At 40.6% G+C, this 27712-nt stretch overlaps 1 protein-coding gene and 1 long non-coding RNA gene across 2 annotated transcripts; both read right to left on the bottom strand.

The window, feature by feature from the left end:
• Positions 1–281: 281 nt before the first annotated feature.
• On the bottom strand, positions 282–12664 carry LOC145428311 (uncharacterized). Its single transcript, XR_013908592.1, has 6 exons — positions 12298–12664; positions 11843–12217; positions 10859–10905; positions 8303–8435; positions 4384–6824; positions 282–859 (listed from the first exon to the last, which is right to left on the bottom strand). It is a non-coding gene; the product is annotated as an uncharacterized LOC145428311 (long non-coding RNA).
• Positions 12665–19922: 7258 nt separating this feature from the next.
• LOC145428570 (uncharacterized) lies at positions 19923–22048 on the bottom strand. The gene is made up of 2 exons (XM_080300933.1): positions 21212–22048; positions 19923–20447 (listed from the first exon to the last, which is right to left on the bottom strand). The coding sequence occupies exons 1-2, from the start codon at positions 22031–22033 to the stop codon at positions 20112–20114; spliced, it is 1158 nt and encodes a 385-aa protein (XP_080157059.1). The 5' UTR covers positions 22034–22048; the 3' UTR covers positions 19923–20111.
• Positions 22049–27712: the final 5664 nt, after the last annotated feature.

The raw sequence follows: 27712 nt of genomic DNA, 5'->3' as shown, positions 1-27712 counted from the left end.
GAGAAAGAGGCCTGTATCTACATTATTACTCTGGCAGCTCTCAGTCTCCATACAGACAGGACACGTTGCAGCGTAATTGCAGACAGGTGCGTGGGCCTGAGCTCCGGCCAGGCAGAATGACGAGTGGAAGAAAGCAGCAACACAATAAACATATGTAACCTTGCGGAGCCGGCCGGGCAGACACCGAGACCGTGACAGAGTGCAAAACTTTTATACTTGACAACTGTTAAGAGTTCAAATATTGAGGAAGGAGAGTAAAAACAACCATGGTCCAGAAGAGCTTGGTCAAACAATTGATTTTAATGAACACACGCGTGGGGGGAGTAGTCGGAGTTTCCTGTCACTCTGACTTTGCACAGAGTGTACTCAGAATCAACAGAATCAGCACATACACACTTAAGATTATAACAAGCATTCAATCAAAAGCATTTATTATAGATTCAACTCAGTTTAAATTGGTTATAACTGCACCTGTAACAAAGGCTAATTGGGTGCCAATATGTTTAAACATCTGAATGCAATATCAGTGCTGTAGATTATATTATTAATGCAATGGTAATGATGATGATTATTAACAATAGCAGCAAAATAATTTCCCTGATCTCCACACTCCCTCTTTTGACCCACTTTCCCTAAAAAGAGGGTCACTACACTTTACTTGTTTCATTTCTCTGACATCCATCCTCTGGCTCAGCAAATCAGACAACCTCATGTCATCTAGGTGGTCCAATAATAAAATGCCAGCTCCCACTTGAGAACACTCCATGCGTAAGATTAGGTTTTTTCTGCGTCCCTCTCTTGTGGTCCATCAGGCCTCGGGCCTCCAGGATCCTCACCCCCCTGTGGTCGCCGAGATCTTCTGCAAAGGAAACAAAACAGCTTTTCCTGCGCCTCCCTAACTTATGTTTGGGACTCTTTAATCAAAAGCATGATCCTAATTATGTTCTTGACTTGTATATATATATACACACACACACACACACACACACACACACACACACTTCAACGTTAATCATTTTAAGCGCTGCTTTCACGTCCCTGCATGTTTCCTATTGCTCGCCTTATCTGATCATCAACATCCTGTACACAAAACTGTCGCTGCTGCAAGTGCCTTAACTCTGATCTAAAGTCACCTTTCACAAGAAAATCATTATAAGCGCCTATTCTACTAAGAGATCCAAGAGAGAACAACCATTTTAATCAATTAAGTTTAAGCATATAAGCAATTACTCATGCATACATTTTATCATAGCTAAACGCTGCCTAAAAACAACTCCTGTGTGTTAACACCAACTTCATTTTAACACTCACATTTCATGTTATAACCCGTTTTTGGTATAGCCTTTTTATTTCATTTTGCTCCTTACCCCTGGAGGGTCTTGGGTCGATTTGTGGCTATTTTCAAATTTTGATTACATGCCATTTGCACAGTGTTGAATGGACTATAGCCAAATTCTCCAAAAAAAAAAAAGTTTGATATGATTTTATTTCAAAATTCAAGTCCGACTTCCTTCAATTAGCTTCAGTGGCTAAGCTACAAATAAACTTACACTATTGGGCTTAGGGTCGATTTGTGCCCCATTGAAAGCCATTATAAACGCTATTTTTCACTGCAGAATTATTACCGTTAACATCTGGGTGACAGCTTAGGTTTAGTTTTTGTTTTGGACAAGAGGCCTTAGAATTGTAATTTTTTTTATTTGTCCACCGGGTGGCGCCCTTGCTCCACATTTGACCCAGGGCTGGAAAACAGCAAGAGCAACAGCGGGCTGCTTTGACAGACCTGCGGGAAATGAAGCCTCATTTCCGGCGTGCAGCAGCGGCTTCGCCCGCTGATCGGGCGGGACCATTTTCTGTCCCTAGGACCGTTAGAGTAACAATTTCTGCTTCAGTTTTACCATATCTAAATGATCAAAAACCCCAAAAGTTATAAAATAATCCTAAAACCCATTTCAAATTAAACCTTAAATCCCCCCTTTTTTGACACATCTCATGTGTCAAACTAAAAATGCTCCACCCAAGCTTAGGAAATTAAAAGACAAATACAGTTAGTCATATCATCCCTCAAAACACCTCAGCAATCATCCTCTCAGGTATATTTGCTCCGACCCTGCAAACCTGTCTTTAAGGAATGAAATCCATTTAATCATCATGTCACATCTTTTCGAACTCCCGGCTCTATCCACAGCCTGCATCCTTGGAATTTCCTAAAAACAAAACCTGAACTTCACATTCCATACTCAGTTTTCCCCTTTATGATCCAATCTGTGTTATAAAAATAAACTTAGAACAGTTATCAGTCATGTGTTTCTTCAGTTAATGGTAACATGAGTTATATCAAAAAATGTTTCCCCTTTAGCATTCTCCCAACAATATACTATAATACCATAATCTAACCCCAGTCAATAAAACAGAAATTTTCTCAAAGCAAACATCAGCAACCCAAAATCAACATCGCCAGAATTAAGCCTTCCACTCCCCTTGCTTATGGCAAAAGCAAAGCAAACCCTTTCTCTTGCTGGCATGGCAAGTGGTTTGTCCACATTTATTCATCCCCACCTTCATCCAGTCACACACACATCCACACCATGTATTCACACCAGGTATTGCTAATAGTGGAGCCTCCCGCGCAAGTAATCAGATTCTCCACTCTCAGCAAAATGAGCTCATTCATTTGTTTTATTTGTCATAGTAAAATAGTTCTTTATGCTTTTGGACCGGATTGACTCGCTATTATTGTCCCGATTCGTATTTTGAAGAAAAGACAAACGACTACAAAGTCCCAATAAGGTGCGTCAAAACAAGGATTTTATTGAAATATATATTTGGGGGGGGGGGGGGGGGGGGGGGGGGAAGTAGAGCACGATCACTCAAACAGCGGCGATCTTCCCCGAACAATACTTGGGGTGTAACATACATATGATGACCAGTAATATGCGTCACCGCAGATGAAAAACAACATGCATGTTCCCCCCCCAGTTGTTCTGCAAAGCCCACCATGGCGTCCCTGGTAAGGTTTGAGAGCCTCAGCAAATTATAATGAACATAATTAATGCGATCAACATTTTTATTTGGAGTTATCCATAGGAACACACTTTCAAATCCTGCTGCTATTTGGTTAACTAATTTATATTCATCAGGAACTCCCCTGGGAACTCCAATCGAGTCAATCCAGGTAGGCGAGTCAGTTCTCGGGTCATAAATCTGTGTACCCGTTGTGCTTCTTTCCCTCAACATGCGTCTCCTACATCTGACTGTCAATGTACGCGTGTCATGTTGTGGAATGGCTTTTACCCTACTCCCTATTAGCATCAATGGTGCTCCTAACCGCACCATAGCACATGTCCCCACACTCCCCAAAGGAACACGCACCAAAAGGGTGTGATGTCCACAGTAATAATACAACCCACCTCTAGCCCATGTACCTATTATGGTGTTTGGGTCACTTACATTATTTGTGGTCCTTCCCGTGAGCGTCCTCTCACACCAACTAGGGTCAATTTCTCCCAGAGTGTATTTCACGGCGTCCGTAGAAAATTCAAAACAGGTGTAATTATTTTGTTTAGGTATGAATGAACCTGTCTGCGTACGCTTGTCAATTGGTGGATATAAACTTGACAGTGTGATGCAGTCACCCGTGGCCACAGCTTCTCTAGTTAATCTCAACATGCAATTATAACCCCACTCATCCTCTGGATACAGAGGCGCAGGCTCAGTAAACAAACGAGGTCTAGCTGTAGCACAGGCAACACAATCATCTACATGCTGTTCCCTAGCATTTTGAGCCACCCAATCCAGCCAGAGATTGCTGTCACTGAATCCGGTGGCACGTTCAATTAAATCTTTTCAGGCGAGTGTAGTCAACTGCAACTACCTTCCTATCTGAGTTTTGGTTAATTTTTATCAGTGATGTCCCATTGTCCCTTACTACAGGCCTCATTGGTTTAGCTTTACTAAGAAAATTAACTTTTATTAACCTTTTTGGATCTATCCCTACAGTTTCCACACCCAGAACTAAATATAAGGAATTTTGACGCCACCAGTTCCCCATTGACAAGGTCAATGGATTCTGGGCCGGACTATAATCTCTCTGAAGTTTTAGCTCATTCTCTGGCCCCTGCTCTGACGCCTCCCAATCTTCCCCAGTGTAACCTTTTACCTGATCCCAGTTCCGACACCAATTGGCATAAGGACGACTTCCCCTTTCACAATATGTGTTCACAGCATAATCCCAACACACCCACACATTAAATCCCCTCCAGCTACTGTCAGCTCCCTTACAGATAAAAACGTTGCACAAATCAAACGTGAATGAAGTGGTGGACCCATTAACATAGTCTAATTCTAGTCCACCATATATGCTGAGGCACTCATCCCTTTTACCTGAGACTTCACGCTTAACCTTCCTTGGCAACGCAATCAATTTGGACTCTGAAGCGGGTAGACCTCTGCGTCTGGGCAATTCACCTGTCTGCCAAAAAACAAAGAAACATTAGAATACTCACGCACGCCAACACCCCAGTTATTTTCCAATCTCCCCACAAGCCCATGGTTTTGGTTCCCCTACTCTCCTCTAACTCTAGACTGGAGCCCCAGCCTATCACGCTTCACGCCTCTTTGGCACCTCCTCTTTGAGTGAAGAGACGCCCCGGATCCTTCTCTTCTTTCTTCGACTTCCCAGGTAGACTATTTGGGGATGAGCTTGTCTCCACCAAGCTCTCGTCTGCCACTGCACATTGAGACCAATGGAACCAGGTCTGGCCTTTCCCCTTCAACTGGACCGCTGTTGTGGTACGAGCGTTCACTTCAAATGGCCCCGTCCACCTCGGGTCTTTCCACTTTCGCTTGATGACCTTCAGCCACACCACCTTGGCGTCGGGTGCGGACCTGTCCACCGTGGTCACTCCTGCTGCAACCTGTTGTGTGAAACTAGACACAAGAGCTTTTAATTCTTTCCAATATTCTGCATGCGTTCTGTTACTTTTTATACTCTCTTCAGCCGGGACTGCCGTCCAGGGACCTGGAAACTGTCGTCCTGTCAACAGCTCGTACGGCGTGAAGCCTGTGGATTGGTTAACAGAACATCTTATGATCATTAATGCAATGGGCAGGGATGCGACCCAATTTAGCCCCGTCTGAGCACAAATTTTGTTCTTCAAATTTAGATTCATCCTTTCTACTTTCCCTTGGGACTGAGGATGATACACAGTTCCAAACGTGTGTTGCACCCCCAGCCTCTGTTCTGCCTCCGCCAAATCTTTGTTTTTAAAATGGGTCCCATTATCTGACCGAATTCGCTTGGGGAACCCATACCTCCTTTTAGACAGGGACTTTCAATCTGATCAGGTCCCCACTGGTAGCCTTCTCCTCAGCCAGTTGTAATCTGGAAAGCCCACCTTATATTTGCTCTCCCGAGAATTTGTCACCGCTGTTATTCACTGTTGCAGGCCTGCTTAGAACAAAAATGAGAAAAAAAAGAGCTGATTATTAGCTCATCAAAGCACCTGACAGGTTTTCTTTAAGTGCACTGTTACAAAAATAATGGGCCCCTTCTTAGACGTCCATGTTTAATAAAACTCCCTCTATTAAAAACAAAAACAACCCAAACCTAACTGACAGAATCAACCCATCTCCACAACAACCTCAAAAATCTTAAACAAAAAGTTGTGCCACCAGAGTCCTGACACTCCCAGGTCAACTCATGTAATTTCACCTCCTCAATACACCGAAAGTCTTGTTAAAAACCACACAATTTGCACACAACAATCGCCCCCTTTATGCACTTTAACATACTTAGATTCAGCATAAGATAACCCCATTACAACAACGTATCAACACTAAACTATAAATTTCCTATCCAAATCTGCACTTCTGCACAGTCTGCTATGCTTCCTCTCCTGAAAGAAAGAGAGACACACACACACACACACATATAAGTTGCTGTGACAAGACAAATACATGTTCAAACATTACCACCTTGTTAAATTATTTTATTTCTTTCTACAGTGATCACTGGTTTTGATCACTCAGTACAAGGGCACTCCTAAGTCACTCTTTTAAAACTACTTCAATCACTTTTTCTTTTTTCCATAATTCACTCCCTTGTCATATAGCTTCTTTTGAGTTATTCCTCAACTTCAAACTCAAGTGCATTTTATTCTTTTTTTTTGCCTGTCCCGTTTGGTTCTTTGGCCATCAGAATTATTGTCTGAAGGCGAGAAAAGATGCCCAACGGATTTACTTTACCAAATTGACCATCCCAGCCTTGCCGTAATGGTCTATTTGATTCATCTTTTATGGTTTATTTTCACTCGCTTTGCCCATTTGAAGATTTAACAGATGAGAGAGCAGTTTGGTCCTGTAACTTTGTATTACAGGTCAAAAGACCCTCAATCCACACTGCGAGGATTGATGTTGTTCCTCGCGTTCTTTAACCGCATTGACGGCCACACTACTATTTTTTACTGTTCTCTTAAGCTTTATTTTGGAATCATACATTTCAATGACCTCTTCTAACTTTCTGTCTGCAGCATTGGCTTTGTCTTCGTTTTTTAGTATTTTCCTCGTAAAATTGCTGCATCTTATTTTTTATTTTTTATATTTTTTATTTTCACTCGCTAGATACGGGACTGACTTGAATGAGGAAAAGAAAAGGGAGAAAGGAAGAGGGGGGAGAAACAGTGGAGAAGAGGGACGGGGATAAAGGGCAGAAAAAACCTCGCGTTTTATGGTGACTCCTGAATTTCCTCCACTTCCTCCTCATCCTTAAAATACTCCGGATGAGTGTCCACAGCATTGTTCAGTCTGATGGCATCCTCCATGACCTGGACAACATGATACCATTAGAATGACATCATAGAATGAGGGGTGTGACCAGAGCCAGAAATGCACTCATTGATCCTTTTGTTGATTTATTGCTATCATACACTACTAATCAACTAATCGAAGTGCAAGTGTCACAGTCTGTTATTTATTCTCCCTCCATGCAAGGCAACATCTAGGGGTGGTGCTGTGGGTTCAGCATGGCTGGCAGCCATTGTTCAATCATGCCTCCCCTATTTCAGTTGGAACGCTGGGGCCTGGAGGAGAGAGCTGCGGACTGCCATGCACCATGAGCAGCCGATGGGAGCGAGAACAGTCGCAGTTCTTGCTTTTTCTGTTGGGGGAGGCCCAAATAGTGCCATTCAACCTTCAGCAGCAGCAGCAGCAAGGGGCTGTTTTTACAATGTCTGCCAGGTAATTCTACACCGACTGGGTAGAGGGCATCAGAGGGCCACTACTGCCATTTCTGAGGAGGACAGATGGAGCTGGGGGACAGGCCCTTCGCATATGCTAATGCACAATGCAATAGCCAAAGACCACTGGAAATTAAACCAAGGGGCAAAATATACAGCCCAAGGCTGCGGTTCGCTCCTGCGTGTGTAACGGAGCAAAGGTGATTTTATTTTTTCCACAGTGTTTTTAAAGGAGGGAAACCTTCCTCCAAACGGACAGAGCAGTGGAGTCGCCAAGGGAAAGCACACAAATTAAAAACTGTGGAGCCTGCGGCTTAATTTGACTCAACATGGGAAACCTCACCCGGCCACGGAAAGGATTGACAGATTGATATTTATAGTTAAAAATATAAAATGAATTAAAACAACCCTGGCCAGGGGACAACACAATAAAAATCAATAAAACACAACATTAAAAGTCCAGTGGCGTCCGCCACGGTACACTAAAACAAAAAAACAACTCTTTAAATGAACAAAAAAAAAAAATCATGGAAAGAATTTCCACGTGATTAAATTGCTTTATTTTAGCATTATGCAATTCTGTTACTCCAACTTAATGCACTCAAGTCGGACCAACTTAATTAAAGATTGATTCATCAATGTATTTACTGCATTTTGATCCAATATATTTTAATAGTGTTGATCCAACAAAGAGTTTTGTTCCAACTCAATTCAGGTTTTCTCCAACTAATTTACTAAATTTGGTCCCAGCTTAAGTTAATTGAGTTAAACCAACTCATACAAATTAAGTTATTCCAACACAAGTCTTTAATGCTAATAGAAAACACTTTAATCACATGGAAATTCTTTCCATGATTATTTGAAGTTAATTTAAAGAGTAATTTTTTGGAGCATTTAACAAAGTCTAGAGTCTGGTTAACATACATTTCACTATTACATCTAAAAGGTAAATACAAATTTGTCATACACATCTTTTTGTTTTCTCCAATTTCTAGCAAATTTCAGGTTCAGTGAATAGACCAGACCAAGCAACATTGTCACTGCAAAAACTACATTGCCCAACTCACCCATCACTTCCACCCCCTCTAGAACAATCATAACATCCTGAGGGTCATCGCTGGCTCCGCACCCTCTGACCGAATGACACAGATTCCAAAGACTGTCTCTGCTATGGCAGTGGCCATGCTTTCTATCAACTTCCTGTGACAATAAAACAAACAAATTTAAAAAAAAGATAATGATTTCTCACTAATGTCCATTGCAAACAGTTTTAAAAGTACATCTGTTTTACATTAATGTAAAATACCTAAAAGCTTTATTCATTCAAGCCTTATAATAATGTAAATGTAATCAAAAATGACTGCCCGATATTTTTCCTCACTCAAGAGAAGTTCATTCAATACCTCAACAATGTTCTGTCTTTCAAAATCTTGAGTTGTGATAGGGGTGACTGTGGCACAGGAGGTAGAGCAAGTTGTCTACTGCTTTAATCCCTGGCTTCTCTAATCTGATACTAAAACTATCAATGGGTAACACACTGAACCCCAAGTTGCTCCTGATACATCCATTGAAGTGTAAATGTTACATAAAAATCTTGTATGAATGAGGTTGTTATAATGATATTATAATAATGATAGTATAAAACACTCAAGAATGCTGCGTGTAGTTAGGGCTGCTCAATTAATCGAATTTTAATCACGATTACGATCTGGGCTTTCAACGATCATTAAAAGTGACTGAGCCGATTATTAGCCCCTCCCTCGTGCTTTACTCTCGCGCTGCTCCGTGTGGCAAATCGAGCGCACCTCTTGTTTCCAACACGCGTCACAACAATTAAGAGGACCCGAGGGAAGCTCGGAAAGCTAAGCAGAAGTTATTTGGAGAGGAGAGTGACTGCCGTTGGTTGAAAAGAGGGGTAAAAAAAAAAAAACAAAAACAAAAAAAACTTCAGTGGTGTGGAAACATTATGGGTTCGCCGAGTCAGACATCGTGTGTAAACTTTGCTACGGTGTTGTAGCTGCACCACTGCAAAGTTCACTAAACAGATGTTTACATTTATTTCTTATATTGCAAACATTTGCACTGTTATCAGTATTTGCACACTATTTTATATTATTTGTTAAAGTCATTATTCAATACATTGTTATTGTTAACCTTTACAGTCAGAGCGGGCATGCTCCGTTTTGCGTAACTATTTTTAAATCCCTGTAGAACCGGAACCGCGTAAGCTAGCGCAATAATTTTTTGCATATGAAACCAGAGGAGTTGTACTTACATCTTATGCTATCAGCTTGTCCTAGGTCACGGTTGCAAAAATTGCACAAAACGCACTAGCAGGAACAAACACATAATATTCCAGAAACACGCTTTGCCGATTTGATCAGCTGTTCGCAACACTTCCCACATTGAAACAGACGTCAGCGCGAACTATCGCACGTCCGCCATTTCCTGCCAGAAACCCGAAGTGACGTCATCTTCGCGGAAACTGTAGTTTTTTTACTTGTAGGCCTTAAACACCTATACTGGTGTTTTTATAAGTCATGTTAGACTTTACTGAATAGTTTCTGGGATGCTTAGAACTCATATTGCACTGCTGGAAATAGTTTATTTTGATGCACATGCTGTTTTCTTTGCAAATTTGAATCATAGGATTGTTTTCCCTGCAGTATATAAAAATTGCTTTATCTCCAAAATAAAACTATGAAGGCACTCAAAATAAATTTCCTGTTGTTGTAAACTATTTTTTGCATTTAAAGTTTTGAGGGATAAACCTCTTAAATTTCTCCAAGTAGAAATATATGTAAAAAACGATTTTCAATTTTTTTGTAGTTTATTGCACTTTTTGCAATTAATCAGAATCAGAATACTTTATTGATCCCTGGGGGAAATTATTTTTTGTTACAGTGCTCCATTTTAATGTAGTTACTATGGACTTAATGCATACATATTATTAAAATATGGGCTATAACAGTTGTATTGATGTATAGCAACTTGAAATGCTCCCAATGGCACTATAACATGTAAAAAAATAATATAAGCTCTGGCGGACTTTGTTCTATAGTAGGTCTTAAAGGGTTAAATAAATATCGTCAAATAATCGAGACCTCAATTTCAGTGAAAATAATAGTGATTATCATTTTTGCCATAATCGAGTAGCCCTACGTGTAGTATCCAGTGAGAAACTTAAAGCTCTTACTTTTCCCATTTTAAAAGCTATTTTTTTTTACAGCCACCGGTAATTTATAGGAAAACCCCATCCCCTGAAACTTTTTGCATGTAGTTCAAGCTTATCTTTGATCATCTCCTTAGTTAAGGATACAGGCAAGTTAACATACCAGGTAATCCTTCACCAGGAATTTGTGAGAAATACAGAGGCTATTGTTTTACAGTCTTAATCTTTTCAAATAGTATTCATGCATTTTAGACAATTCTGTCATTCTAATATTGTTTTTTACTTTGTATTAATTTAATCATGCCATACCCCCAATTCAAGAAAGTTTAGATGATGTGTACATAAAATCAGAATGCAATGTTTTCTTGGTCTCAAAACTATGTCACTTACAAATGAATATATTAAATTTTTAACATGGGAATGTGATAATTTAAGAAAAATATTAGCTCACCATGAATTTGATGAACGGGCCTGCCAGCTCTCCAGACCTTTCACCACCTGATAAGATTAAACATTTATTATCTTTACAGGAGGGAACTGCAAGTCTAAGTTTAAGTAGAAAAATATTTAATTTAAAAAACAAAAAACAAAACAGGAAAACATATCTGTTCATGTTTTGTCTTTCCTCCTCAGTGTACTAAAAACACAAGTTGTTAAATAAACCACTCTCCATCAGTTGCAACTTACAAATTTCAACAACCCACACGTAAAATGTAAATTTATCACAACAGTCTCTGTGGTAGAGCCAAACTAGCTTATGTGCAGAGTTTAAGTTATAAACAATATCTATATTTGGAGTAGCTAAGTCTTTCATATTAGGCTATCATGCTAGCATGACATTGTGCTATATTCTTGCACTAATGTGTTAGCTAGCTATCCATCCATCCATCCATCCATTCGCTTCCGCTTATCCTTTTCAGGGTCGCGGGGGGCGCTGGAGCCTATCCCAGCTGTCATAGGGCGAAAGGCGGGGTACACCCTGGACAGGTCGCCAGTCTGTCGCAGAGCTAACACACAGGGACAGACAACCATTCACACTCACATTCACTCGCACATTCACACCTAGTGGCAATTTGGATTATCCAATTAACCTATCCCCACAAGCTGCATGTCTTTGGACGGTGGGAGGAAGCCGGAGTACCCGGAGAGAACCCACGCAAACACGGGGAGAACATGCAAACTCCACACAGAAAGACCCCGGCCTGATGTTGGAATTGAACTCAGGACCTTCTTGCTGTGAGGCAACAGTGCTAACCACCGTGCTGCCGTGTTAGCTAGCTAGAATGGCATAAACAGATTAAAAAAAACAAAACAACAACAACAACAACAAAAGAACAAATGTGAATAAATAGAACTGAAAAGAATCGACAAACTAATGATACCTTTGTGCAAAAAGTATTTTCATCAAGATGGATGAAGATAGATTCACTCTTACCTTTCCAAGATGACTGTGGAGCAAACCATGTGCTTTCCTGCCTCTTGTTTAGAATCTCACGTGATCTTGTGATATCGCGAGTCTTTAAGGCAGCTAACCACTCTTGTTAGATTTTATCATGTCATATCAACAAGAATTTAAGAGGTGCTAGTTGGTGAATTTCATGTAGATCTTATATGATTTTATTACGTTCACCTTAGAAACATAAATTCATTGTGTTCAAATTACATGTTAGAGTCTTGTAAATGCAATAAACCACCAAATTTCACTTTGAGTGTATAAGAGTCACTAAGAATTAAAAATCCAGTGAAGCGGTGCAGGAGGGAAACCCGGCGGCGTCCTCGCCTTCCTCTCCGCGTTCTGCGCCCCGGTGCGCTAAAGAAAGGAAGGCAGCGGTAGTCACTATTCTTTTAGGCAGCTATAATTCATTAAAGGGGACAAGTCAAAAGACTTACCCCGGGTGGGCAGAGCTCTTAACTCTGCCCGCCGCTTCTTTGTAACCGCCAATCGGCACCGGCCCGCCTCGCCGCCTCTAATTCCCTGCAGACACGTAATCTGGCCTCCTGTTGCTGCAGCAGTCGGACCGCTCGCTCCGTGTTGCTGGCACTGTATCCTCCTCTCCTGAACGCCAAGCTCCACCAGCCCTCCGGGCTTGCAGGCGCCGCCGCCTGACACCACTCACGCCTGCCCGTCTCTCAAGCCTCTTTCTCCATGGTCTGCCAGGCCCTCTTATTGGCCTCTGTGACCTCCCAGGTGTGATCAGGTTTATAATCAGGTAGGGGCGGAGTCTTTCCAGGACAAGTCACCAAATAAATACCATAAAAAACATGCAGTAAAACTCATAAAAATAAACCAGTGTACAATATTAAAATATTGAAAAGGTAAAACACAGCAAAACATGCATAGTAAAAAACCCTAGATAACTTGTCCCTTTCCACCCCGTGACACGTGACACACACCTTGACTTTGGGAACAGATTGATGTGATTGCTGTGATTGATGCGATATTTGGCCACATTGCTATAACGACACCACTCGATTACTTCACACGCATGCTACCAATAATCCATAAATTGCTGCTTAAGGAACTAAGGACAATACATTTAAATGCAAGTTCTTTTTTCTAATGTGTTGTACAACTATCAAATTCATTTTTTTATGTTACATAGTAATATGGTCCTTACCGATTGTGAAACTAAATTAATTCGTTTCATAGATCTAATCCATACTGCTCCTTTAAGGCAGCAAACTCGCTATATTCTATTCATTATACCAATTAATAACACCAGTGGTAAACAAAAACACTACTTTAAAACAACTCAGTGCAAATAGGCATGCATGTTCATTTGCTTTCAACTCACAACAACAACTCAACTTCCAAACCAAAACACCAACACAAAGGAGTGTGAGTTTAGACAGCACCAGTTAGCTAATCACATAGAACTGTAATCTTTGACATTTGTTTACCAAGTGAACAGCTTTAACATTTAAGCAGCTGTAACTGTTAGTGCAAACACTGTGTATTTATAAGGAAAGAGCTTCAAGTCTCCAGATCTACTAGCTAACAAAAGACACATTACGCTTTCACCTGCTTCTCTGCTTCAACAGCAACAATGTTCCTCTTACGTCAGAGGCACAGCTACAGCAAGTGTAGAGCCAAGCAGCCTCACCAGCGTAACCAGTGTTGCTCTTTTAGCTTTGAATGTTTTAACTTAAATGCACTAACAACTTGTGTAATAATTCTAACAAAAGGTTTCTAACTTTTATCTGTTTGTAACCCTGGGCTACACAACATCCATAAACAACATGTATCCATTCAATATCAATCCAACCAACAAACCTGCATTAACCCAACTATCCATAAAGCCAGCAACCATCCAGCCAACATGCATCAACCCAGAACTCCAACCAGACAGCATGCATCATAGTAAGACTAGGTGGACTGCTGTGGATTCATTTGAATCTTACTCTGCACAGCTGCAGAACACTGTTGATGTAGCTCTCGTCCTTTTCGACCTTATTCCTGAAAAGGCTGGTTTGTTTCTTGTCAGCAGGGTCGATGTCCTTGGGCCACCCCCCTCCACTTGGTTTACTCCACAGCTTCTTGTCTTGTGAAGTTTTGTGTTCACCTGAAAACAACAAGTAGCACCTGAGATTCACACAGACAGGCAATTCACACAGTGCACTGTTAATCAGGAGGTAGAGCAGGTCACTAATCAGAAGGTTGGTGGTTCAGTCCTTGGCTGCATCCCTTGGGCAAGATACTGAACCCTGAATTGCTTTCTGATGCATTCATCAGAGTGTGATAAAAAACACAGAAAAGTTGCTTTTATGAATGGGTGAATGAGGCATGTTCTGTATATAAGAACCACTCTCTTTACTCTGTATGTAATTTCAACCCTTTTGGCAATCCAGTTCAAGCTGTGTGTAGGTGATCAGTTACTGCAGGAGCGTCACACTCATTTTAGCTCATGGACTGCTTCTAGCTTGATTTATCCTAGCCCAATACTAATAAGATAATAATAATGAATACTGTATTGATCCCCGAGGGAAAATCCCTCTCTGCATTTAACCCATTCACTCAGAGAAGGAGTGGGAAGACACTGGGCACCCAAAGAGCAGTGCGTAGAGACAGCACCTTGCTCAGGGGTACCTCGGGGGAGCCGTTCAGTGGATTCGAACCCCCAACCTTCCAATCATAGGGCCACCACTGTACCTACTGAGCTATCCCTGCCCATAACTCTAGAGCATTCACATTTCTCTGTGTAAAGGCAGCTGATCTGTACGGAGCCCCTCTGATGACATGGTACAAAAAATAAATAAATTGTGGCCACGAAATACCATTTCAAGGCCACGAAATAGGTATAACGTGCTCACGAAACACTTGATGATATATATATATATATATATATATCATCCCAGGGCACATTCACTAGAGCCTGCGTCAGCCATAGTACGGAGTCCTTGCTGTTGGTGATGTCCTTAAGGTGAGTGTATTATATTTTATATTTATTTCATATTGTTATCCCGCAATTCGGCAGTTATTTATTCAGACCTATATTGTTACTATGTTCTAAATTGTATCTGCTGACGTTTCAAATGTTGTATCCTCATGTTGCTACTACACGTTGTTTTGTTGTGCTAATATGTAGCCGTAAACTCATTTTTAACTGTAGGACGTTTCAAAGTAGAGCAAGGCTGAAGGCTACTAATAAACGAGGTATGTTCAACATAAAACCTTAGTTCTCTGTGTCACGAAGTTGTCTCTCTTTTACCCTGGCCACATCACCATACTAGCTGGTGCAACTAATCTGGTCTGGACAATAATAACAGTTTTAGACGGAAAGCATCTTAAAATTGCCTCTTTTTTTCGCTGAACATCTCCTTTGAAAGTAGCATCATGTGAGTCACACTTGTCAAGGTAATGCATGCTAAATGAGCCGTAGCTTTCAATGCATCACCGGATGAAGCCTTGCAGTTACAGTAGCTCACTGCAGGTATCACGTTGCCAAGGGAACTAATAAAGCATACAGTGATCAGAATGATTTTGTATTGATGCAGGTTGCCATTGCTAATACTGAACTACTTAAACTCCAAGTAGACAATCGCTCCATTCCTCATTACCATAGATAATATCTAAGTAATAAAACAATCATTATCAAATTCTGATTTGCCATATATAAAGTGATTTTATAGGTAGGCTATCATGTAAAAATCTGCTACATAAAATTTATAACCGAGTGTAAAAATACTAATTTCATTTTCATGTGGTTTGGAGGTCAGCTATGGATACTCGGCTGCGAGAATTTTTAACAGAGCGTAAAGTTGAAGAAGATGTGATCAAGAAACTTGAAGATGAGAATGTAAGCCACTGCAGCTGTTGCTGTGTGCGTGTGTCTGTGTGTTTGTTTTTGAACGGAGAGCCGCAATCCACAATTTACTATGCACATTCTAAAATAAATTATTGAATTTCATATTTTGGTTTAATCAATGACATTAATTAATGACATGATATGTTTAAAGAGTAATTTAAAAAGTAATTTTTGTTCATCTTATGTTGGACAAATGTGTACCACATTACCAAAAGTATCTGTTATCAAAAGTAGATAGCAAAAAACAACTCTAAAATATGCAGTTGTATGTATTCATTGTTTTTTTAATATTGACACTTTTATTAATTTGTTATTTATATTTTTCAGATTGATGAAACTCTCATTCCCTTAATGACAGACAGTGACCTGGCAAAGTACATCCCCAAAGTTGGCGATAGAGTCTCCACTGTGGCCTTCTGCAGACAAGCAACACGTCACCATCCAGGAAAGAATCTATACTCTCAAGGCTACGACAAAGACTGACAGGAGCTGAGGGAATGCCTCCTAAAAAGAAATTGTCTCAGTGGGCAGAAAATACAAATGCAAAACGAACAGTGAGACGAATTGAGGTTGGCTGGATGGATTTTGATGAGGAGAAGGGTGGGTTCAAACAGGTGACGTGTGTAAGTGGTGGTGGAACAATAATGGATTGGATTTATATAGCGCTTTTCAAGGCACCCAAAGTGCTTTACAATGCCACTATTCATTCACTCTCACATTCACACACACTGGTGGAGGCAGCTACAGTTGTAGCCACAGCTGCCCTGGGGCAGACTGACAGAAGCGAGGCTGCCATATCGCGCCATCGGCCCCTCTGGCCAACACCAGTAGGCAGTAGGGTAAAGTGTCTTGCCCAAGGACACAACGACCAGGACAGAGAGCCCAGGGATCGAACCGGCGACCTTCTGGTATCCCAGATACGCTTCCCAACCCCCTGAGCCATGGTCGCCCCAACAAGGCATTTATCTGTAGATAAAAATGAAACAGTGTCAAATATCAAACTTATGGCTGAAAATCAGTTTTTCCCCAATGGCACCTCAAAAAAAACCAAAAGTCTTTCTCACTATTCAACTCATATTGAGAGCTCACAGATGCATGTGGATGCTTCCAGTACAGTTGATGAGTTGTATAAGCAAAGTAAGGTCAAAATTCTGCGACTTTATCTGTGTACCAGAAAGAAAACACAACAGCAGCCTCAAGACGTAGAGGCCGATCATGCAATAACCCAGCCCTCTGTGGTAGATCTCACTGACAATGAACCTAATCAGGCCGCTGATGATCTGTTGGTGGAAAACGTGAATTCAGAACCATCAAACTTTGTAATTAATGATGGAGCTTCCATAAGTGGATATTTGGAACTGAATGACACATTACCATGGGATGGTCTGCCAAATGTAGGTGAAAGTGAAGATTCTGATGCAGTTGTTATTATTAGTGGGGATAACAGGGTGGATATTAGTGTGGTTGAACTAAACCCTGAAACACTGTTTACAGAAAAAGAGTCTGATCCACCTCATCACACATTGTCTCTCTCACCGGGGCTGACAGGAGAGGCCAATATTCCTGACCAAGCACCCCCTGAACCACGATCTTGTCCCGTAATACTAACTGTTAGAAGAGGTCATTGTCTTACTGATTTGATCAGTGCCTTTGAGGACTCAAACATTATTTCATCTGAGGTCAATATCACAGATAGGACACAAAGTACTTATTCAGGCCCCAATGTTTGTAATCAAGTGCTGGCGTCCCGTTGTGGGTTCTGTAGCTGGTTTACTCCCACCAGAAGGACTGCATCATTTCATTGCAGAAAAAAAACCAACTGTAAAAACAGTGAAGGAGCTTCTAATCTTTCCAGAGGAGATGACAGCTGCCCAGTCAACAGTTTCTCGTTACCTGAAAAGGTACATTGGAGAAATTGATATCTTCAGCTTTTCCTGCGGTTCTGTACAGGATCCAATCTGTTCGATAAAGCCATACTAATTGAGTTCATAGAAACTACAGATTTCCTCCGCAGACCACAATCCCACACATGTGGATGTGTGCTAAAGCTGCCCCTTGGTTATCACAGCTAACCAGACTTTCGCAGTGAATTTAACAGCATTCTCGCAAGCTCTATGTGGGTGATGGATGTGGTGTAGGTCAGTGTTACCCAACCATGGTCCTCAAGGCACTCTGCCCTACACGTTTTAGGTTTTCCACCCTAACAGTTCATAGAAACACGGGTGTAGTTAACAGTAACATGAAGGAATGAATGTGAATGTTCAATAGACTGGGCCGTTAAGTTCTCTTAACGGTGTAGCCCGTTGTGCCTTTTTCATGTGCAGCCTTTTTTTTCATCTGGTCAGTAAGTGCTTTCTTAGTTTCTCCCGCTAATTAAAATAGTAAGCTAAAGGGAATGTTCAGGTTATTTGAAGTGGAGTTGCCTGTAGTAGACAGCACTTAGCACTCTGACTTTGCAGAAGCAGCAGTTAGATATTGGGGACAAAATAAGGCAACAAATTGCTTGGGGAATGAGACCACAAAACAACACCAGTTGAAAATACATATACATATTTAAATGATTTTAATTTTCAGTGCTTCACCTGGCAGGAATCCGTACACTAAACATAGAAGTGCATCTGTTCCTGCTGCACACATTGTTACTGTGTTTTTGGCTAGTGCCAAAATAAATGACTAATTTTAACATTCTAATACTTTTTTACTACAGGAAGAGTAACAAATATTTCCAATATAGCATACAGTAACAGTTCTACAAACTGGAAGATTGCTGAGTGCTGTCTACTGTATATACAAACATAAGTACAACACCATTACAAATACCATATTCCAACTGATTAAGCATGTTCTATATTAAAGTATTTCAGATGTTTGCAGAAATCTTAATAGAAACAAGAATGTGAACCTTTATGTTCCTAATGGGTTTAGAAGAAAAGTTGTCAATTACAGAGATTGGTTACATTGTGAAGAGGTTTGTATAACCTCTTCACAATGTAACTGTTATTTTAGCCTGTTATTATATGCAAAATACAACCTGTTTTTGAGTATGGTGTATTTTGAAAGACACCAGTAAACCATTCTCATTTGTACAAAACATTGTCCTCTCTGTTACATTCTATACATCTTTAAACATGAACATGTCTAATGACACCGCTGAAAGTTATTTAATTACTCATTCTATAATGTCATACACGTGCTGTGATTTTTAAGAAAAGAAGCCGTTCTTTATCAAACATGGGATTGCTTTAATCTATTCCACAATAACAAAAATATAGGCTCAAGAAACATTTGGAGCATTGGTGACACAACTATGATTCTACACTTTAGCCTACTTGGTCTTCTTGTCTAATTGATCACAACATTAGCTATATTGCCAGTCTATGTGGTTGTTATCCAAGGTGCTCTTGTTTTTGTTAGAAATGAACACATTTTTGCTACCAAAAACTATTATGAACAACTTTTGATGCTTTAACAGTTTGATAAGTTTAACTCAATCCCAAAAGGATTTATTTTTTTCTAACCTGTATCATATTTTAGTTTAATACTCCACGCTTTGTAGCTACTGTGAGATTATTCTGTTATCATATGTTATCTTATATCTGTAGTTAAAGTAGTTGAATTATGTTAACAGCTGTAGAACATATATGTATCCCTTAGTCTAGATTGTGTGCAAAGTATGTAGCTTAGTTTCCCTTATATTTTTAGGTTAAAAGAATGTGACCATTTTTGGATTTGTTAGACAGGTGTGGATTACCCTGTACCCTTGATCTGCTGTGAATGTGTTACACTGTTTCTTGACATTTCATACTGCTGAATCATGAAGAGAATGTTGTGTGCAGAGGACCTTGTGCCGATAATAGAAGAGACAGACCACATTCCATACCCCCACCTTTACAGAGAGCAGAAAGACAGGGAGCCGAGGTCATAACTTAGGCGCCGTAACAGAGAAAGAATGTGAATGTTTAGGCTTTTACGACTAGGTGGGGGCCACTAGAGGCTATAAGAAGCGGAGTAGCCCGTCACCATTTTGAGATTTGCTGTGACCCTCTTCATGCATGTCTCCCCATCATGATGGCTTATGCTCATAAAGTGTTGGATTGTATGGAAATAAAAGATTGTTGATTGAGCATTTATACACCGAGTATTGTCCTTCCTTCAGCCCAAAGATTCAAAGAATTGGGAGATTTTAACACTACCAAGAGCAAGCAACACTTCATGATGAGTTAATTTACTGACATGGATAAAATGAAAATTATGTTATACAGTCTTTTCTGATAATTTTGATACAAAGACAAGATAAGTACACACTGGAGAAAAATAATTACTTAATAATAAGTACATTAAGCTGTAGGAATACGTACTGAAGTACAAAATGTACTACATTTGTATGTTTGTGTCCATTTAAGTAGCCTCAAATAACTGTGAACGAACTGTATCCCTGAGATGAAAATATAAATCAAGGGCCTGGGACATGGTAGATGGGAATTCCAAGCTTGATTCCTCCATTATTATTGTGCACAAATCAAACACTTGCACATCACATGGGACTGAACTAACAAAAGTGCAGCTATTTTTACACAAGGTCAAATCTTCTGTCAGTGGAACGAGACAGTCTTCTGCACCCCAAAGGTGAGGGGCCATGTACATGACATCAGGTATCCCACAGGGCACGTTGTTATTCTTTGAGGGCCTTATACGGTGAGCATTCCAAACACTCCGGATGTCATTCAATACCTCCTGATGAAGAAACAAGAATTAGGTCAGAGCTGTAATACAAGGCATTTTTAAAATGGTCGACAATAAGTGTGGTGCATCCTTAAATGAATTGAAAAGCAGCAATGTTTGGATGCAGTTTAATGAAAACCAAAGGAAGAGGGAGTGATTGCAAAAAAAGAAAAGAAAGAACCACACCAGGCAAACCACTGAGTTGTGGGATCTGGGCTTTATACTAATACTAATACTAATCTTGGTCCGGATGCGCAAAGCTTTTCAACTTTATGCGCATAATACAGGTGACAAAATCAATATTTTTCAATCCCATGAGGGGATCCAATATCATCTGAGTCCTGAATGTACCAATGATAGAGCGCTGAAGAGTTACTGATGCGTGAAGCCTCTGACTGCTTTTGACAGACTGGCAGTGACAGATCGGTAGCTGCAGCATAACTGCTGATGCAGAATGAGCGCAGACAAGGATAATGTCCTCCGATCAGAAAAAAACAACATTTAAGTCGTGCTGACTTCTGATCAGTTCAATTGGCAAAGTGTTCCCTGATTTAAAAACTTTGGCTGGGTCGATGCTTCAGCCTCCATTACGCACATACAGAGTGCAGTTGACCTACTTCAACAACGTTAGGAATACATTGCATTTACCGTTCGGTAAAGGTAATGTCGTTTTAACTACGGTATGTAAACGATTATTTTGTTACCCTTACTGCTAAAACAGCGTAATTTAATGTAATTAATTACCACCACTGGTTATCATAATATGGGTCATTTACCTGAATGATTGACATGAAGCAGAACTGTGACAGAGCTTTGTCAATGAAATCCCCAAAGAAGAATCCTTCGTCCTTCAGTTCTCCTAGAAGCTTGATCCATGACTCGACTCCTTCTTTTCTCATCACTGCCCACCAGCTCTCAATTCTCTGGTTTGCCGTACTTGCTCCTGTGACATAGCTTCTGTCTCCTGCTCTATCATCCCCGTCATTTCTCTGTAAATAACGCTGGAGGTCTCTGACCAACACGTTCTCAGTGCCCATGTCAGTTCGTACGAGCCTGGGGAAACCCCCACGACTCTCCACTGCTTCCACAAAGTAACCTCCGATAACCTTTGGGTCACTGTTAGTGTGTGCGGCCCGCAGCCAAATGATGTTGCGTGAGAAACCGTCGATGCATCCATTAATACATATCCCATATGGCTTTAGTTTGTCATAAGAGTCTATGTGCCACACAAAGTTAGGCCCCTGAGCAAAATATTGCCTCCTTCTGAGACGTGTGGTCTGGCGAACCTGGGAACCTAATGGGTCCAGTAAAGAGATGAGGATCCTGACGTCTTCTTTCCTGATCGCAGTGCCGTGTTGTTTGCACTTTGTAAACATCCACCGATAACCGTGATCCTTCCCAGGCCCTTGCAGTTGGTTCACAATAAAATCTATCCCGGCGTCCAGGTCGTACTTACGTCTGTAAAGCGACTTGGCTCTCAATATCCGGTTTAAATGTCTCTCCGTAATGATGGTTCCTTGCATTGCCAGGCTTTTCAAAATGCGTTTGTAGCTCATTCCCAGCCTAAAATAAAACTCAATCAGACTGTCTCTGTCCATGGTGTATAGGTTTAGCTTCTTTTAGCTTGGGGTAGGCCTCAGTTGATGTTTTAAATTAAAACGCTTGAAGACAAAGTGAACTCTGGACAAGCGTGCGGCCTACCTGAAGCCCAGGTGGGCTTGTTGATAATCACATTTTCACACTCATCTCGGGGCACATCCGTGGTGTTCTGGTGCCAGCCTGTCCCCTCTGTTTTTGTGGGGGTTTTCCCCACATACGAAAATGGCCGCTTCTGCCTGGAGGGAGTTTTTTATTTTTGCTTTGCAGCTGCACAGGATCTGTATAGAAGTTTTAAACACTTCTATTTTGGGCAAATTTATAATATTTTAGACGACAGAACATAAAACACTGTTTGCTTGCGTGCGTGTGTTTGTGTGTAAAAAGTGAGATGTTCAGAGGTCTTGCTTCATGGTATCGAACAGCCCACACAAAACAGGTTCTTTATGATTTAATTTAAGTGCTGATGTAAACCACAATGTTCAGCAAACATCTATCAGGTCATTGGACTGTATTTTTTTAAAGCTTAAGTATGCGCACATGGGATATATTAAAAACTGACAAGCCGTTTGAACACATGATGTGAAATCACTTAATCAACCTGCTGGATTTGCCAAAAGTTAAAATATTTATACTACTTTGGCACATTGCTCTTAACTTATTAAGGTGGCTATTAGTGAGGGTCATGATAATCAATTCAATTGAGCAGAAGTGACGTTCTTACTTCGATTCGTCCAAATTCATGTGAGTTCCAGTCTGTTCAGCCTGTTTCTGTGTAGCACCAAGCAGTAGACCTAAACCTGGATGAGGACCCTGCATATGTGGTGAGGTTTAAAGAGAAGTTTAAGGAAGACCTTGCTTCCCGCCAGGAACATACCAACTATGCATGGCTCCAGATCGCAACTGCACTGGACCCACGTTTTAAAGACCTACGCAGTGTGCCCAAGACTGACAGAGAAGCAGTGTGGACCACACTGGCAGGCATGCTGCATGAAGACTCTCCTAGAAGATCACACACTGCAGAAGAAGGTCCAGCCAAGAAGACTGCAACCCCCCCACTGTGCTTTGCCCTGATATCTGCAGTGTGAGGTTGGATCGCTCATTCTCATCCTCACACTGATGCCACTTATTTCGGTCTTTGTTTGACATAAAAGGGCATATTTGTCACTTTATTGCAACTATATTTGCACTCTTGAGCTCCTTCATTCACTGACTGATTATAAAGTTATTACTTGCGTTATGTATTCATCCTTTTGAACATAATTAATGAAGCCACATGTAATCACTAAAATTTGTATTTTGGGTACAATAAGAGAGTTTCAGATGGAATGCTGTTTTGTTTAAATTTCACCAACTTGCTGATGCCCACGGTTGTGAGTGCAGCTTCTTACTGTACATGGGTGGATGGTTGTAAATCACATCACAGATGCCAAAAACCTCTCAAACCAAGCCCTCTTGCCGGTGATGCTGTGCGCAACCTCGTGACAACCACATGACTGATACTAACTCCTGAGCTGACTGTATGCTAACATGCGCCACAAATAAGGGTCATATTTGGATTTAAAACAATCACCGAGAAGCTTCCACTGAATGCTACTTTCCCCTGCATGACACTGAAATCATTAACACATACTAACCCTCCATACCCTGTAGGAAACTCACTTCCTTGGAATAACATTTCAACAGGGAAAGAGTTGAGAGCAAATGTCCTTCTCTTGAACCTTCTGTCAGTCAGACAAGTGTAGCTTGGGCTTTTCTTTGCACAGGACAGGATTAACAATGGCGACATAAACGAGCTAAGGAAGCATGGAAACTGCAGAAAGGGCGTATGGCTCCTGTGTCAGTGAATCCAAACTACCTCTATGTTTGAACAAATCCAGTTACACAGCTCAAGAAAATATTACTCTAACGGAAGAAAAAGGCAGTATGTGTCTCAGTAGTACTAAAAAGCTATTATATCAAAACGTAAAGGGAAAACAGTTTGATGAGCTGTATAGTGAACTGAAACTGAAACAAAACGAAGCCTATCATTAGGAATACTGACTTTTTACAACTTCAGTTCTTTTTTCACTCAGTAGGTGGCAGCAAACTACAAACAATGGTTGCATTTTACACTCATCCGTTTTCATTAGAGGCAGAACCCAGAAGCACATCCAGGTTTAGGTCTACTGCTTGGTGCTACACAGAAACAGGCTGAACAGACTGGAACTCACATGAATTTGGACGAATCGAAGTAAGAACGTCACTTCTGCTCAATTGAATTGATTATCATGACCCTCACTAATAGCCACCTTAATAAGTTAAGAGCAATGTGCCAAAGTAGTATAAATATTTTAACTTTTGGCAAATCCAGCAGGTTGATTAAGTGATTTCACATCATGTGTTCAAACGGCTTGTCAGTTTTTAATATATCCCATGTGCGCATACTTAAGCTTTAAAAAAATACAGTCCAATGACCTGATAGATGTTTGCTGAACATTGTGGTTTACATCAGCACTTAAATTAAATCATAAAGAACCTGTTTTGTGTGGGCTGTTCGATACCATGAAGCAAGACCTCTGAACATCTCACTTTTTACACACAAACACACACATCCAAGCAAACAGTGTTTTATGTGCTGTGAAATTTATAATATTATTTTATGCCATGTTAGACCCCTAATTAAAGATTGTGAATTATTATGTAGTTTTAGTTTGCATTATTCTCCTGAATTAGGAGAGGGTGATAACTATTGCATTTGTTAAACTGATTTGCATTACACTGCTGATTTATTGTGAATGGATGATATTGTTTCATGATGCATTATACTGCTGAGTTATAAGAAATACTGTTTGCAGAAAAGTCATCGCCTTATTTGTCTGATTAGAAGAGAACGGAACATGCTGGAGTTTTCTGCCCCATCTCAGCAGGAGCAGATAAACAGGGAGCCAAGGTCGTAGCTTAGGCGCCGTGTGAGAGAAAGCATGTGAATGTTTAGGCTTTTATGATAAGGTGGGGGCACCAGAGGCTATAAGAGTTTGATCAATGCTCCACCATTTTGAGATCTGAGGCTGTCTGCATACAGTGTCCATCTCCCACGCGTGTGATCATTAAAATCATCGTTTGACTTAACCCGGCCGGACCAGTGTTGTTATTGTGGTTTTTCCTCTTGTCTCCATCCCCAATTTTTGAACTCGTAACAGTGCTGTCGTCTAAAATATTATAAATTTGCCTAAAATAGAAGTGTTTAAAACTTCTATACAGATCCTGTGCAGCTGCAAAGCAAAAATAAAAAACTCCCTCCAGGCAGAAGCGGCCATTTTCGTATGTGGGGAAGACCCCCACAAAAACAGAGGGGACAGGCTGGCACCAGAACACCACGGATGTGCCCCGAGATGAGTGTGAAAATGTGATTATCAACAAGCCCACCTGGGCTTCAGGTAGGCCACACGCTTGTCCAGAGTTCACTTTGTCTTCAAGCTTTTTAATTTAAAACATAAACTGAGGCCTACCCCAAGCTGAAAGAAGGCAGATTATGTCCTCAGATAAAGCAAGCAATGAGGGCGAAGCAGAGAAAGTACCTGCACAATACATTCACATAAATCTAAATGGAATTTCTTTGAGGACACAAACATCTGGGGAGTAAACAGCTGTTTCAATACCTAATCACAGATGATGAGGACGAAGTCGAAGTCCTGCAAGGACTGCTGGAAACAGCAAAAGAAAAGGTGGTACGTCAGGAATTTCACAACAGCCAAGTTGTTGAATTATTATTGAAACGCCACAAAGAGGAAAAAAATAAGATGCAGCAATTTTACGAGGAAAATACTAAAAAAACTCGAAGACAAAGCTAATGCTGCAGACAGAAAGTTAGAAAAGCTCATAGAAATGTATGATTCCAAAATAGAAAAGCTTGAGAGAACAGTAAAAAATAGTAGAGGTGTGGCCGTCAATGCGGTTAAAGAACGCGAGGAACAACATCAATCCTCGCAGTGTTGGATTGACGGTGTTTTGTCGCGTAATACAAAGTTACAGGACCAAAATGAATTGATGGATAAAACCGTGAAAGAATTAACAGATGAGAAAGATCAAATGGGCAAAGTAATAGACAACCAAAAGGGTCAATGAGGTTCTCAGGTGGAAGAAAAGAGATTTGCTGACTTCGACGTCTTCCTCATGTTTTTCTTTAAGTTCAGCCAGAGTTTTCTCCGTCTCTGCGCGGAACTTTATGAGAGCTTCGTGGTCATCTTTTATTGAGTTTAACCTGTCTGAGATATTTGTCCTGTCATCAAAGACCGAACCCAGCATCTTATTATTCTGCAAAAGTTCATTGTTTTCTTTTGTTAGATCCTCGATCCATTTCTTATTGACTGTATGGAGTTTTTTGAAGTAGTCAAGCTCAGTTTTAAGCTTTTCAACCTCATCGATCATTGGATGCAGTCTGTGGTCGAACTGTCTGGCATATGTTTCAATACCTAATCACAGATGATGAGGACGAAGTCGAAGTCCTGCAAGGACTGCTGGAAACAGCAAAAGAAAAGGTGGTACGTCAGGAATTTCACAACAGCCAAGTTGTTGAATTATTATTGAAACGCCACAAAGAGGAAAAAAATAAGATGCAGCAATTTTACGAGGAAAATACTAAAAAAACTCGAAGACAAAGCCAATGCTGCAGACAGAAAGTTAGAAAAGCTCATAGAAATGTATGATTCCAAAATAGAAAAGCTTGAGAGAACAGTAAAAAATAGTAGAGGTGTGGCCGTCAATGCGGTTAAAGAACGCGAGGAACAACATCAATCCTCGCAGTGTTGGATTGAGGGTCTTTTGTCGCGTAATACAAAGTTACAGGACCAAAATGAATTGATGGATAAAACCGTGAAAGAATTAACAGATGAGAAAGATCAAATGGGCAAAGTAATAGACAACCAAAAGGGTCAATGAGGTTCTCAGGTGGAAGAAAAGAGATTTGCTGACTTCGACGTCTTCCTCATGTTTTTCTTTAAGTTCAGCCAGAGTTTTCTCCGTCTCTGCGCGGAACTTTATGAGAGCTTCGTGGTCATCTTTTATTGAGTTTAACCTGTCTGAGATATTTGTCCTGTCATCAAAGACCGAACCCAGCATCTTATTATTCTGCAAAAGTTCATTGTTTTCTTTTGTTAGATCCTCGATCCATTTCTTATTGACTGTATGGAGTTTTTTGAAGTAGTCAAGCTCAGTTTTAAGCTTTTCAACCTCATCGATCATTGGATGCAGTCTGTGGTCGAACTGTCTGGCATATGTTTCAATACCTAATCACAGATGATGAGGACGAAGTCGAAGTCCTGCAAGGACTGCTGGAAACAGCAAAAGAAAAGGTGGTACGTCAGGAATTTCACAACAGCCAAGTTGTTGAATTATTATTGAAACGCCACAAAGAGGAAAAAAATAAGATGCAGCAATTTTACGAGGAAAATACTAAAAAAACTCGAAGACAAAGCCAATGCTGCAGACAGAAAGTTAGAAAAGCTCATAGAAATGTATGATTCCAAAATAGAAAAGCTTGAGAGAACAGTAAAAAATAGTAGAGGTGTGGCCGTCAATGCGGTTAAAGAACGCGAGGAACAACATCAATCCTCGCAGTGTTGGATTGAGGGTCTTTTGTCGCGTAATACAAAGTTACAGGACCAAAATGAATTGATGGATAAAACCGTGAAAGAATTAAC

This window comes from Astatotilapia calliptera, chromosome 4 (assembly GCF_964374335.1).
Source record: "Astatotilapia calliptera chromosome 4, fAstCal68.1, whole genome shotgun sequence".
In the NCBI taxonomy this organism is placed as follows: Eukaryota; Metazoa; Chordata; class Actinopteri; order Cichliformes; family Cichlidae; genus Astatotilapia; species Astatotilapia calliptera.
Note: the sequence above shows the minus strand (reverse complement) of the source record. Positions and strands in the feature narration are given on the sequence as shown.

Bases quoted from the DNA above. Each gene is read 5' to 3' on its own strand.
- LOC145428570 (XM_080300933.1), bottom strand. From the start codon at position 22,033: ATGGACAGAGACAGTCTGATTGAGTTTTATTTTAGGCTGGGAATGAGC. The intron at 20,448-21,211 runs GTAAATGACCCA...TTTCTTCATCAG, and splicing joins GCTTCATGTCAATCATTCAG to GAGGTATTGAATGACATCCG.